This window comes from Hydra vulgaris, chromosome 10, assembly GCF_038396675.1.
Source record: "Hydra vulgaris chromosome 10, alternate assembly HydraT2T_AEP".
In the NCBI taxonomy this organism is placed as follows: Eukaryota; Metazoa; Cnidaria; class Hydrozoa; order Anthoathecata; family Hydridae; genus Hydra; species Hydra vulgaris.
Genome location: NC_088929.1, coordinates 47,519,400 through 47,534,369, shown reverse-complemented (window position 1 = coordinate 47,534,369; position 14,970 = coordinate 47,519,400). Strand labels below are relative to the sequence as shown.

The 14,970-nt window shown below is 29.4% G+C and overlaps 1 protein-coding gene across 1 annotated transcript; it reads right to left on the bottom strand.

Annotated features, from left to right (window-relative positions):
- Nucleotides 1-416: 416 nt before the first annotated feature.
- On the bottom strand, nucleotides 417-8,538 carry LOC136086395 (uncharacterized). Its single transcript, XM_065808693.1, has 2 exons — nucleotides 8,111-8,538; nucleotides 417-543 (listed from the first exon to the last, which is right to left on the bottom strand). The coding sequence occupies exons 1-2, from the start codon at nucleotides 8,536-8,538 to the stop codon at nucleotides 417-419; spliced, it is 555 nt and encodes a 184-aa protein (XP_065664765.1).
- Between the last annotated feature and the right edge of the window lie 6,432 nt (nucleotides 8,539-14,970).

Here is a 14,970-nt window from a genome sequence, read left to right as displayed (position 1 = left end):
TATTTAAACGAAGCAGAATATAATAAACTAGGAAAAAACACAAAATTTTAGTTTTACTGAAATACTTTTTTTAATTTACACTAGTTGAACAACTGCAAAATTTGATCTCGACGTGCACCTGTTTGAGCTTCATCTTTAGTGTTGTCTCTAACTTGAAAGGACAAGGCTGTGGAAGGTATTACTGGAGGATTTTCTCCCTCATCTCCCACTTTAATGCACGTGTTGGGAATCATACAAGCACATACGATTATTTTTGCCGCATTTTCCACTTTACGAAATCGAATTGGAATTTGTAGAGAGTAAAACCTGTGTTTCAAAATCCCAAAACATCGCTCGATCCCATTTCTAGTTTTTCAATGTGCATCAATGAACCGACGCTTGAAAGCTGTTTGGTTGTCACTATAAGGTGTGATGAGTCAATTATTAGAGGGATAGCCTTGGTCACCTAAGATAACTGCTCCTGGAAAAATATGCTCACCTTGAACTTCAAAAGCGTCCCAAAGTGTTGATTCACATAACATCTCAAATGTTTGAAAAAGCAATCTAAATTTATCAGACTAGCTAGTTATTATTGTACTAAATATTCTAAAGGTTAATAGGCAGTGCAGATTATATTATATATTTGTAGAGTATACATTTTTTTTTTAAGTTTTAACATTTTTTAAAACAAAATATTTTTTGATACTTTGATAGACCAGATTTAGATAAGAAAATCTTAATATGACTTAATATGCTACAACTAGATTTTTACTTCGATGTTTATTTTTTAAAATATAGTTATTTCGATAATTGATGAATTAGCTCAAACTCATTTATTACAAATTCAGTAAAATTAAAACCTACCCTAGAATCATGTCATCGCCCAGGGCCATTAGCGTGAACGTAATAAATAAACAAATCTGCGCCAAAACGCAAAGAACATTCAAGGAATGGAACATCTTTTGATGGAGGGATGATTGGTATGTGACTACTGTCAATGCAACCATACACACTTGGAATCTGTGCCACAGTGTAGACTTACCAATGAACAACCACAGTGTAGAACTTGCCAATGAACAACTTCCTGTCGTAGACAAAACAAACTGTCCAGGACTGGATGAACTGCTCGATGGTCAGTGTCTTTGCATTACTTTGAAGTGCACTCTGAAGTTACAACAAGAAAACGAATTATTGCAAAATATGTTATTCTTTGTCTAAGCATCTCTCTTAAGTATTTTTATTAACAAACACTAAATAAAACAAAGGACTCGAAATTCTGCATATTAAAGAATCTCTAAGATGTTTCAAATTTAAAAAAAAATGCGTATATGTATTCTTAGCAACTCTCTTACTAAGAGACTTAGCAAAATGTTCAATGATGTTTGCAGTTTTAAAAAAATCTTATGTTTTTAAAATAGCTTATAGATTGCCAAAGTTCTCAACAAGTAAACAAAACAAAAAATATTAATTATTTTTAATAATTATATTGATAAAATTCAATATAAATTACAATTTTAAACACCTCTCGGGCAGTGTAAAATTGTAGTTTACATAGTTGTAAAATTGTACACAAAAAATCGCTGTAAACTTTTTATAGGACTGTGTAATTTTACAATGTCTACAATGTAGCTACATTGTAAATTCTCTTTATAGGATAGAGCCCAAGTCTGGAACAAAATTAGCATGATTGGCACAGTTGGTCGATCCTAAGACGAACATGGCGAGCCATTGGAATATGAACGGCATCACCGGCGCAGTGGTACCGGTCATCAACCAATAAATCCCATGCATGGACCAAGCATAAAGAGTTTACTGGGTACTTATATTTGATGTATTTATATGTACCTATTTTGTTTAATCAAGAAGTATTTTTATATTATTTATCAATATTTTTAATCTTTATGGGTTATGCTTAACTACACGTTATTATAGATATTAAAAAAAAGTTGCAATATAAAAAGAAAAGAATCCAGAAATGAAGGGCTATCCTTAAACTAAGTTACTAATACTTTTTCGTTAACTACCTATAAACCTAATATACCTATAAAGAATCCAGAAATGGGTTAACCTTAGGCAACATGACAGTTTACAGATGGAGTGCAAAGTTCTATGGCTTTCCTTCTCGTTGGTGCACTTCGTTAAGTAAGTTAGACAAGTGTTAACGTCTAACTTTTAAACAAAATAGGTAAACTTTTTTAAACAAGGTAAACTTTGTTTAAACATTTTTGAAGACAAAAAAATGTAGATTACGAAAGTACTGTACGTCAATTAGAATTACATTTGTGTATATATACATTTTTATATATATATATATATATATATTTTTTTTTTTTTTTTTTTTTTTTTTGTAGTTATTTTAGGTGCTCCCAGAAGTCCTTACGTCTTATCACAGAGTACCGCGGGAGAGCATTTAACAGGAAGTTCACGCCTCCTTCCGTGCCAATGTCACTTGTTGGGCTAGAGCTGGCGTCGAACCTAGGACCTCTGGATACTGAGCCAGAACTCTAACCACTGCGCCATGGCTGCTCAAATATATATATATATATATCACGGTCGTTTAGATATTAGGAAAAAGCGCTGTTAAGGCACGCATGCGTCAGTTAATATTAAATGTTTTTAAATGCTTTTAAAATGGCCGCAGTTCTTAGTTACGATATAAATTTTAGATGGCAACTTTTGTTTTCTATTTTATTTTTGTAAACGAATCGTTTTTTCCTGCTTTTAATTTAATTCAATCAATAAACATCCTAATTGTACTATAAATTAGATGAAATAGAGAAAATAAAATTTGTAATAACCTTAAATGTGTATTTTTGTACAAGTTTTTTCTGCTGTAAAAAGATCATTTGTTTATTTATTTGACATAAAAATGTGTGGCTTAATCAGATAGAGCATCAAGTTGGTTCTGTAAACCTATGGTTTAAATCCTGTTTTCACATTTTTTAAAAAGATAAAATGTTTTTAAAAATAATATTTTTATTAGCTTACCTTCTTATTCTTTTATGGTATTATCTACTCAAAACAAATATTAGTTTGACAGTTAAAGCATGCTAAAGAAATGTGTTACAGCAGATGCTTCTCAACACCAAAAATATTTTAACCAAATAAAATATTTGGTGCCAAAAATTTTCAGTAACTGACTTTAATGGATATTTTAGATAGTGTACGTACAAAAAGTTTATGGGTCCCCTGAAAAATATTATTTTTAACATTTCTAATTAAAAAATATTGATTTCAAAAAAAATTTTCAAATAAAATTTTTATATAATACTTTATATAACAGGGGTGTTTCTCATTCATCCTGCTGGATTCTGAAATGCATTTTATGTCTTTCTTAAGTCGTCCGTTATGATAATACATAGTCTGGTAATTAGTTTAGTATTAAACAGTAAATGTTTATTAACTAGTTAAGAAACACTTACTGTAAATAAGAAACTGTCTGGTTGTCCTGTCGGGCTACTAAAAGGCATTTTTTCAAAATTTTAGTCACTCTTTGAGAAAAAGTACATTAAGTCATTGAACGTGTGTATTTCTCAGAGACTTTCATTTGTTTTTACTTTATCTTACTGGTTTTAATTGCTATTTACAAAACTTCTTACAGTTTAAACTTTATCTTACAATTTTAATTGCTATTTACTATGTATTTCAAAAATAAAATTTGCTATTTTTAGGGAAATGGACGCGAGAAAGAGATGGATCACAATCATTGAATTGTTGAAAGCAGGAAAAACCAGCCCGCAAGTTGTTTCTATGACGGGTTATCCGAAGCGAATGGTTAACAGGGCCATAAAACGATACAAAGAGTTAAGAAATGAGATGGACCATTCTCGGAGCGGCTGCCCGCCAATTGCAGTCACTCCAGTCAACATCAACAAGGTCCGTTGCAAGATCCGCCAAAACCCTTTGCGCTCGATGAAAAAGATGGTCGGAGACTTGGAAAATGGTGAAAGAAGTGTGCGAACAATTCCACAAAAAAAGCTTGGGTTGCATAGTTATTGAATCAATTGGGCCCACTTCTTGAGTGATCAAGCGAAAGCAAACAGAAAGCTATATGCCAAGAAGATGTTGCGTCTGGTTGCTGGTGGTCGATTGAAGCGAGTGTTATTCACGGACGAGAAGATTTTTACGATTCAACCTATCCACAACTCCCAGAATCTTCGTCAACTTCTCAAGCGTGGTTTGAAGAACACTTTTGCGGCTAAATTGATGGTAAAAAGGCATTTCAAAAGTCAGTGATGGTATGGGCAGGCGTATGTGCTACTGGAAAGACCCCGCTCGTATTCATTGATCAAAATCCCCAAGTATATTAACAAAGCATTCTGAGAGATGTGGTGGAGCTGTGGGGCTCAAATCACTTTGGTCAGGCTGGATTTAAGTTACAACAGGACTAAGCCCGGCCCATGGAGCTGCGTCAACAATCGCTTTCTGCAATCAACTCTTTCTAGGATTCTGGGGCAAGGATGTTTGGCCAAGTAATTCACCAGACTCGAACCCCCTCGACTTCTCAATCTGGTCGATCTTGAAACAGAAGATCTAAGGCAAAAGATACACAATAGTGGATGCCTTGAAGTCAGTTCTGAAGAAAGCTTGGGATGAAATTACTGTCCAAGAGCTTGAGACCATCATCGAGATATTCCAAAAGCATTTTAAGAAGTGCATCGATGCTGATGGTAAAAACTTTGAACATTTATTATAATTGTTTGGTTCTTTGAACTTAAATAAAAATGTTGTTACATTTTAATCTTTCTTGCAAAAGATTTTTCTATCAATTGGTTACCTTAAAAAGGTAAATCTCCGCACCCTGTAAATATATATATATATATATATATATATATATATATATATATATATATATATATATATATATATATATATATATATATATATATATATATATATATATATATATATATACAGTATCGGACAAAACGAGTGCAACCAAATAATGCTAATTTAGTTTCTTTATATGAAAGTGCTGCATTTTTTCAATTTAGAGAAATAACTATGTAACTGTTTAGAGACAAAGTTCTTCAAGTTTTATTCATCACAAAGTTCATTATTTGTACACGAAAATTAATAAATTAATCAAAAGTATTAAAAAAAGTTGATTTCCTTCTGGACAAAACAAGTGCAACTCGACAAAATGTTGACCAAGCTGTATATCGCTATCAATATTTTGTGGCGAATCCTTTGTTGTCGATCACAGCCTTGCATCTTCGAGGCATAGATTCGATCAGGTGATCAATGAAACTTTGTGGAATTGCTGCCCAGGCCTTTTGGATTTGTTCAAACAGTTGATCCTTATTACGAACACCTTCACGATTAATTCTGCGGTTGACGATCTCTCACAGGTTCTCGATAGGGTTGAGATCCGGAGATTGAGGCGGCTACTCCATCACCGATAGGTGGTTGTCTTGAAACCACTGCTTGACTACTTTTGCAGTGTGTTTCGGATCGTTGTCTGGCTGAAAAACCCATTTTATTGGCATATTCCATTCAGCATGAGGTAACATAACATCTTTCAGGATATTTTTATACATGAAACGGTTCATTATTCCATCGTTTCGATGTATTGGACCTAGACCGTTAGCAGAAAAACACCCCCAGACCATTACATTGCCTCCACCATGCTTCACGGTCTTATGGCAGTAACGTAAATCGAGGCGTTTTCCGGCCGGTCGACGTACACGGCAAATGCCATCGCTCCTAATGATGTTGAACTTCCACTCATCTATGAACAGGACAGTTCGCCATTTCTGCACATTCCAGTCAATATGAGATGTAGCAAACAGGAGTCTTTTCTTCTGGTTTTTTAGTGAAATCAGCAGTTTCTTTGCAGGGCGTCGAGAAATCAATCCGGCTTCAACAGCACGTCGTCTGATTGTTCGGTCCGATACAGGCAGCTCTAATTGCTTTTGTATCTCGACTGATGATATCCAGGGATCCTTCTTGACGGATCTGACGATCATAGAACCCTCTCTAGAAGTCTTGATACGGTCCATTTTTTCTGTAAGTTTTTTGTAAAATTTTTACGTAAGTGGAATGTCACAAAAAAATACTTTTTTGTGACATTCCACTTACGTAATCGCCAATAATTTTCTTTCTTAGTTCCATTCCAAGACTGTCGAGAGCCATTTTTGCACTTGAAGTCATAAAAATAATAAAAATAAACACGCTTCTCAAGGCTTACCGTGTTACATTTACCTTGTGATGATACAATAATGCTCTGTGGAACACAACGTCTTGGTTGGATGTGGACTGTATTGATGTAATGAAACACTTGTTGTATTTCACTTCTTGTATTGATGTTCTTCGATAAAACACTTTGATAAAACTCACTTCGATAAACTGTCTTGATAATACTGACTGATTGACTTCCATATACTGACTGAATTACATGTCGATTTACATGTTACTTTTTTTTATTTATTTTTTCATTTTTTTATTATTTATTTATTTCGCCGTTGATAAATATTACAACAAAGAAATTACAATAAAAGAAAAATCCTGGCCGGAGCAAGAAGAAGACAGGTTGTCTTATCACCGAGCCCCGTCACACAAAAATTTACATGCACAATAAATGATAAAAGACAAAAAGACAGTATAAATACAAAAACAAAAACAAATCAAATACTTCAGCAATAAAATAATTTGTTGCTAACAATCTTCCAGCAGAATAATTTTAAAAATAAAAAAGTAAAAACGACAGAAAATCATGAAAGTTATAAAAACACAAAAAAAAAAAATGCGTTGTTTAATTAAAAAAAAAAGCAATATATGTAAACATAAGTATTTGGGCTGATTATTTAATATTATCAAAAATATGAACGAAAAAGACAATTTTATTTTCGTTATCTTTTATACTAATGGTTAGAAACCATTTTAATAAAAGCTAAAGAAAGTGATAAAGATTTACTTTATTTTCAAGCGATTCAGTCCAAACCTTTTAATTGTTTTTAAAAAAGGTATTTGAAATCTAATATATCGAATTCCATGTTCAGTAAATACCGTTTTGAATCATCCTTAAAACTTTGCAAAGTGCAGTTTAAAAGGAAGTTTTGTTTTTTACTAAAGATTGGAAGAAATTTTTTCCAAACTAAAGGTCCCCGATATTGAATTTGGTACGAACTTAATTTAAGAAGGTTTATGGGAACCACAAAGTTATTCACTGAAAATTTGGTTGGATATTTACGGGAGATTTCATTAAAGTAGGATTGAAATATTACTGGAGAAAACCCAAGTTTTGCTTTAAACAAAAATAACATTACTTGATGAATATTAAGCTTATAAATATTTAAAGCTCCAAGCTGACGTAAGATAAAGTTTAAACGAAAAATATAAATTTTTTAAAGACTCGTTATTAAGAAAAGGTTTTGTTCGGTATAACATGGCAATATTTTTTGAGATCTTACCTTCAATATATTTAATATGAAATTTCCATGACAATTTTTCATCTAAGAGCACTCCCAGAAAGTTTGTAGTCAATTCCCTTTTAATTATTTTATTATTGATTAAAAGATTGGGTAGTTTAAGAGGAATACTCTCGGCTTTACTAGGTTTATGGAATAGGATAAATTTTGTTTTCTCTACATTTAATGATAGTCGGTTACTTATAAACCACTCGTTGATCTTATCTAATTCTTCGTTAAATATTTTAAAAAGAACAGTAATATCTTTGTGAGAATAAAACAAATTAGTGTCATCTGCAAATAAGATAGTATTTAATACTTTTGATGATAAATATAAGTCATTTATATAAAGTAAGAACAATAATGGTCCCAAAATAGAACCTTGGGGTACTCCACAAGTTATTAAGTTGTTTTTTGAGTCTTTTGTTTCTTTAAGTACAAATTGCTTTCTGTTAGTTAAGTACGATTTAAACCAAAGTAAACTTTGATTTTTAACACCATAGTTTTCTAATTTTTTCAAAAGAATTTCATGATTTACTGTGTCGAAAGCTTTGGATAAATCAATAAAAACCCCTATTGTATAGCAATCACTATTAAATCCATTTGATATATGCTTAACCAATTCAATTATTGCATGGTTAGTAGAATGATTTTTTTTAAAACCGTATTGATTTTTATATAAAATCTTATTTTCAGATAGATATTTATAAAGTCTGTTGTACATAATGCGTTCAATTAGTTTAGAAAAGCAGGGTAAGACTGAGATTGGTCTGTAGTTTGAAATATTGGTCTCATCGCCAGATTTGAAAATAGGTGTTATTTTTGCAATTTTTAGTTTATCTGGAATATGACCTGATTTAAGGGAGAGATTAAAAATATGGAATAATGAGGGTTCGACAATATCAAAAACAGATTTAATTACATTAACATTAATTTGATCTATACCTGCACTTTTATTTTTTTTCAGACTATTAAAAGCAGTATGCAGTTCACTTTTGGTTAAAATCGGTTCTTCCATAATTAAATCAGTTGTTGCAAGATATGAATCAAATTTTTTTTGACCAACTGGAATTTTCGCTGCTAGGTTTGGGCCAACATCAAGAAAAAAATTGTTTAATTTCTCAATAATAACTTCTTTATGATAAATCATTTTTCCCTCAATAATAAGTTTTTGCGGTAAGTTATTTTTTTCAATTTTAATTTTCCCAATTAAGTCTCTAATAACAATCCATGTTTTTTGAGGGTTTCCTTTGTGTTTTTCAAGCAGTTTAGCATAGTAATTTACTTTTGATCGTTTTTTAGTTTTTTCAAATAAACTTTTATAATTTTTGTAATTAGTTTCATTTTTATAAGTTTTATTTTTTAAATATTTATCATACAATTTTTATTTTTTCCTTGATGATTTTAGTAGGCCTTTGGTCATCCATGGGGATACAACCGACTTTGAGTTTATTACTTTCACTTTTATAGGAAATGCCTTATCATACATTTTAGAAAATTGGTTTAGAAATAAATCATAAGCATTATTTACATCGTGTGATTGCAGTACAAGATTCCAATCGACGTAATTATTTAATAAATTTTTAAATTGGCATTTGGAACTTTCATTGATTTGTCTCATGAATACTGTTGATTTGTGGGTAGCATTATTTAGAGTAACGCTCTCAGTAATAAAGAATATAGGAAAATGATCGGTTAAATCAGTCTTGATTATACCAGTTTTAAAACGGCTATTATGAAAATTGTTAGTTATAACATTATCTAATAATGTCGATGATTTTTTAGTTACTCTTGTTGCTTTGTTTATAGTTGGGATAAGGTTGTATTCGAGAAGAATATCAATAAAAGTTTTTGCTTCACTATTTAAGGCATGGTTGAGTAAGTCAATGTTGATATCCCTAACTACGAAAACATGCTTTTGCAATATATTTTTTGTGTATAGGAATGTGCGCAGATAAGTTTTGAATGTTTTTAAACTACCAGCTGGTGTTCTATAAATAGCATTGATTATAAAATTATTTGCTAATTTATTTATTATCTCAACGCATAATGCCTCACAATCTGTATTGTTTACATTAAGATCTTTACGCTGAATAAAATCAATAGAATTGTGAACGAATATGCTTATACCACCACCAACGCAAATGTCGCGCCTTTGATGAACTGATGTATAGTTTCTTAACTCAAAATTAGAATTTGTTTCATTGCTTTTAAGCCAAGTTTCTGTGAAACAAATTATTTTAAAATCATGATTATGTTCTCCCAATAAACACTTAAAGTTCTCGAAGTTTTTATGCATACTTCGAATATTAATATGCAATATTGAAAATTTATTCTTATTCTCACAGAGATATTGAGTAGATTCAGGTATTGAATAGTACTCACTTTCTAATAAGGTTTCAGTATGATTATCAGAGTTATTATCGCTAAATACAATATTTTTAGCATTAATATTAGAAGAGAGATTATTCTCCATTTCTAAAAGTTAAATTAAAATTTGAAAAACTAAAAAAAAATAAAAATAAAGTATCGTTAAAAGAAATATAAAATATTTACGTTGCTTTTCGAGACCATTTGCGAACCACCAACTTGTCGTATGAAATATACGCTAACATTCCAGCTTCTCGTGCTTTTTTCATGCCCGCCGTAATTCTTTTCTAATTAGCATCGTCTCCGCGCAATATTTCTCATTGATATAAATATTTTCCCCTTTCAATTTCCGAGAGTTTTTTAGAATGTTTTCCTTGTCTTTATAATTGAGCAATTTCAAAACTATGGATCTGACATTTTTATTGTCTCTAGAACCAGTTCTATGTGCCCTTTCTATTTTTATATCTTTTAACCCAAGAGTTTCTTCAAATAATTTTAACACTTTAGCCTCACTATCACTCCAACTTTCATTTTTGCTTTCCTTTAAACCATCGACTCTCAGATTGTTTCTTCTGGATCTATCTTCTATTTCTCTAAGCTTACTTTTTAGTTTTAATATCTCGCTGTTGTCTTTTAGCTTTGAACTTATCTCTTTTGTTTTTGATTTCACAAGTTCAAATTTTTCTGAAGCAATATCGTCATTGGTTTGAATAAATTTTTTCATTTCAAGTAAATCATTTTCTAAGGAGACGACTTTTTTATTTGTTTGTTCTAAATCATTTTCGAACTTATTTATTTTTATTAGGTTCTTTATATTTTCTTTTTCGTACTTGTCAAGTCTCTCAGCGAACATTTTCAAGTTCGCAGCTGTTAAAGACGCAAAGCTTTTCTCTTGTTTTTTCGAAAGTTTTTTGGTTTCATCTAAGTTTGCATTGCTTTGTTTTTCAAGTAAATCTGCAACAAATTTCTCAATACTTTCTAAATCCATATTATTATGTTATCTTGATAATGTGATATTTTTATTCAGTCTTCTTTTTTATTTTTATTTTAATTATAATAACTAATAAAATAAAAAACTATTACTTTTTATTTTTCTATGTTAAACTTCTTCCGTTCACACGTCTGCTCTTGTTGCTTGCGTATGTTTTATTATTATTTTATTTATTAGTAAACTCTTATATAGTAAAATGAACCTGTGTGAACCTGTTCTGGAAGATTCTAGATGCTTCTTTTCGATGCTTCTGTAAGCTTCTGGATCCGTCTGGATGCTTCTGAATGTTTCTGGATATTTCTGGATGCAACTGGATGCTTCCAGATGCTTCTTCTGGAAACTTCTGGAAGCTTCTGGAAACTCCTGGATTCTTCCTTTAATTATTAAAAAACTTCCGTGACGTTGACACGGACCAGACTTGTCAACGAAACTCTGCCTATATATATATATATATATATATATATATATATATATATATATATATATATATATATATATATATATATATATATATATATATATATATATATATATATATATATATATATATATATATATATATAAACAACTTTAAAAAGTATTCTACTCAATAGAGTGCTCAATATTCTTAAAAGAACAGAGCAATTATATATTAGTAGAAAATCAAATTTAGTTAAGTGATTTTCTACTAATATTTATATATATATATATATATATATATATATATATATATATATATATATATATATATATATATATATAAATATAAAGATATATATAAAGATATATATATATATATATAAAGATATATATATATATAAAGATATATATATATATAAAGATATATATATATATAAAGATATATGCATATATAAAGATATATATATATATATAAAGATATATATATATATGAAGACCTCAGTGGATAAACCGGCATTGTCACATTTAAAAGTATTGAGAAAGTATTTGTTGATCATTAATAAATGTCTTTATTTAAAGCAAAGAAAAAAAAATGTTTGTATAAAAAATTACAAAATGTTTTGTTTTGAATAAATTTTAAATAAAATAATTATAATATAAATTTTTTTAAATTGCTTAGTTTCATTTGCTTTAAATAACGACTTTTATTAATGATCGGATAAATACTTTTTCAATACTTTTTAAATGTGACAACGCCGGTTTTTCCACTGAGGTCTTCATATATAAAGATATATATATATATAAAGATATATTTTTTGGTTTATTCGACTTTTTCTTCTTTGATGTAACTTACCTTCTCAACAGCAAAGGAGCATCACCTAGTCCATATTTAATAAAAATATATACTTATATAATACATAAATGTAAATATATATTTATAAATATATAAAAATGGTATAAAGATCCGTCATTTTTAGAGATTTCATGAACTCAAAAACTACTAAAGATATAATTAGTCTAGGGATATCCCAGTGAAAAATAAAACCGCGTCCCACATGGGTTCCGCGTGGGTTCCGTGTGGGATTGATGGGATTTACGTGGGACGGATTTTCCCATGTGGTATCCGTATGGAAATTTGTCACCTTAAACCCATGTGGGTAATCCCACATGGGTTACATGTGGGAACCATATGGTATTTACACACATGGGAAATCCCACGTGGGTTTCATGTGGGATTTGCATGGGAATTAATTTGAAAGCTGGAAACTAAAAAAAAAACTTTTAAAAAAAAACTAAATAAAAATTTTCTAAATCGACATTGCATTGCGTTACGTTTATATTGTGTGAAAATATCTTATATTAATATAGAGAATGGCAAGCAAGTATGTAAAAACCACGAATAATGTTTATCTTTCTTTAAAGAAATAAGATTAAGATTTGTGCAAATACACGTATTATTAGGATAATATAATAGTTATTTGAATATAGATCTTGAGTATATTATCTGCAAACAATTAACTGATGAAAGTTCAAATGTTGTCAAAAACCAAGCATGCATACATGGGATACTACAGTGTCCCACAAAGAAATGCAGGTTTGAAAGTCAAAGAATTCCCAATTTTCTTTGTTAAAAAAGAAAAAAATAGGGTGGTGGTGGTGGTGGGAGAGATAAGTTTCTGTAACTTTTTTTATGCTCCAAAACTTTTAACTTTAGATATAATAAGGTCCTTATGACTTAAGGGACTTACAAACTACATTGAGGAACAAAAGCAGGATATTAACGGAAACTTTTCAATTTTTAATCTGGAGTACCACAGTGTTATTGGGAATAAAGCTTCTGGGTCCAGTTTTCAAAGTAATATAATCTAAAGTAATGTTTAAATAAAATAGTATACTTTAAAATGCATATAGTTATACATATAACTCCTGATATAGTTATACATATAACTCCTGATATAGTTATACATATAACTCCTGATAGTTAACTATATGTATAACTAGTTATACATATAATTTGTTATAGAAACTTATTTTTTAAGGTTATGCTTGAACAATTTAGTACCAATTAATTCAAATTTAAGATTTAGTTAAAGTTCAAGTTAAAGTTCTTATTTATTCATTGTTTTTGTTAATTTTATATTTATTTGTTCAAATTTGTTAATTAGTACTATTTCTTACTACAGTAAGAATGTTTATCATTGTTGAATGTGATTTTATTTGTTAATTTTATTTTCAACATATTTTGACAACACCCTCTACATTTTAAATGATGACAGCTTTACTTTTCTATTGATGTTAAATTTATTACGTTTCAATAACTCAGATTGTATCATAACTGAATTATTGTAGGCTTTGTAGGGGATTGTTGTATATCAAATGGTGTTTTAAATAAAGTAAAAATAATATATATATATATACATATATATATATATATATATAATTAGTAAAAAACACTTATCTAACTTTTATCTTCTACTCGGAGTTTCACCATTGCTGGATCATCAGGAAGAGTTACTAAATCTCAAAAAAAATTCAATTTATAGAAAAAAATATTTTACAGGAAGTTATAAATTATTATAAAAAATTTTTAATTACTATATTTTTTTGTTAACGGGAAGTTACAGAAAGTAATTATGAAATAATTTTCTTTGGAATGGGGATAGTTTAATTTGGTCATTTGTTTTTATAATTTTTTAAGAGGTATTTATTTTCGTGCCTACATTTAGAAATTAATTCAGATTTTTTATTTAATAAATTTTCTTGATTCAAATGAGTAATTATTTCAAATTTTTCTTGCAAACATAGCATACATTTTTTGGAAATGTTATTATAGGCAGGGGCAGATTTTAGAATAGACCATTGTAAATTAAAATTTTTATTTTTTTCTTTTAAATCCCAAATATATTTTGACAGCATAGTCTCTTTTGAATATTTTTTGTGTTTAAACGATTGTTTGTGGTTGGCATAACGTTTTTTCCATTCCCCCTCGGTTAAGCCAATATATTGTTTATCAGGGTTGTTTTGTGAGGAAACAATGCACTTGTAAATTACATTTTTCGAAAGGCATTTTCCATTTAGAGGGCAATCTATTTTTTGTTTACAATTACAATAATCAGTGTTTTTTTCTTTTATATGTTCATTTTTATTAATTAACGCGTAGTTGTGGCCTTTTATAATTCTTTCTAAATTTTTTGTACAACTATAACTTACTTTAATGGTATTTCTGTTAAAAATCTTATGTAATTTATTAGAGGGAGGAAAATGTTTGTCTACTAATTTTAGAAAAATTTTACCAATATTTGTTGAAACATTTTTGCTGTACGGGGGGTTGAACCAAATTATGTTTCTATTTCTATTACGCTTTTTTGCAATTTTCTTTTCAAATTTTAGCTCGAAATTTTGAAAGCCACTTTTTTTAAGGGCATCTTCATAAACGCGTTTAGAGGAGTTAAAAATATTTTCATTAGAAGAGTTTTGGTTTAGCCTATTGTTAATTGAAATTGGAATTTGTTTTAGAATTTGAGGGGGATGGTTCGAATTTACATTAATATACAATAATTCGTCATTAGGTTTTTTGTAGGGCTTATAGGAACTTTCTGAGAGGTTAAATGTGACATCAAGAAAATTCACTATTTTTAAATTTATATTTATTTCAATTAGGAAGCCAATATTTTTAAAAAAATTTTTTTTTTAAAAATATTGGCTTCCTAATTGAAATAAATATAAATTTAAAAATAGTGAATTTTCTTGATGTCACATTTAACCTCTCAGAAAGTTCCTATAAGCCCTACAAAAAACCTAATGACGAATTATTGTATATTA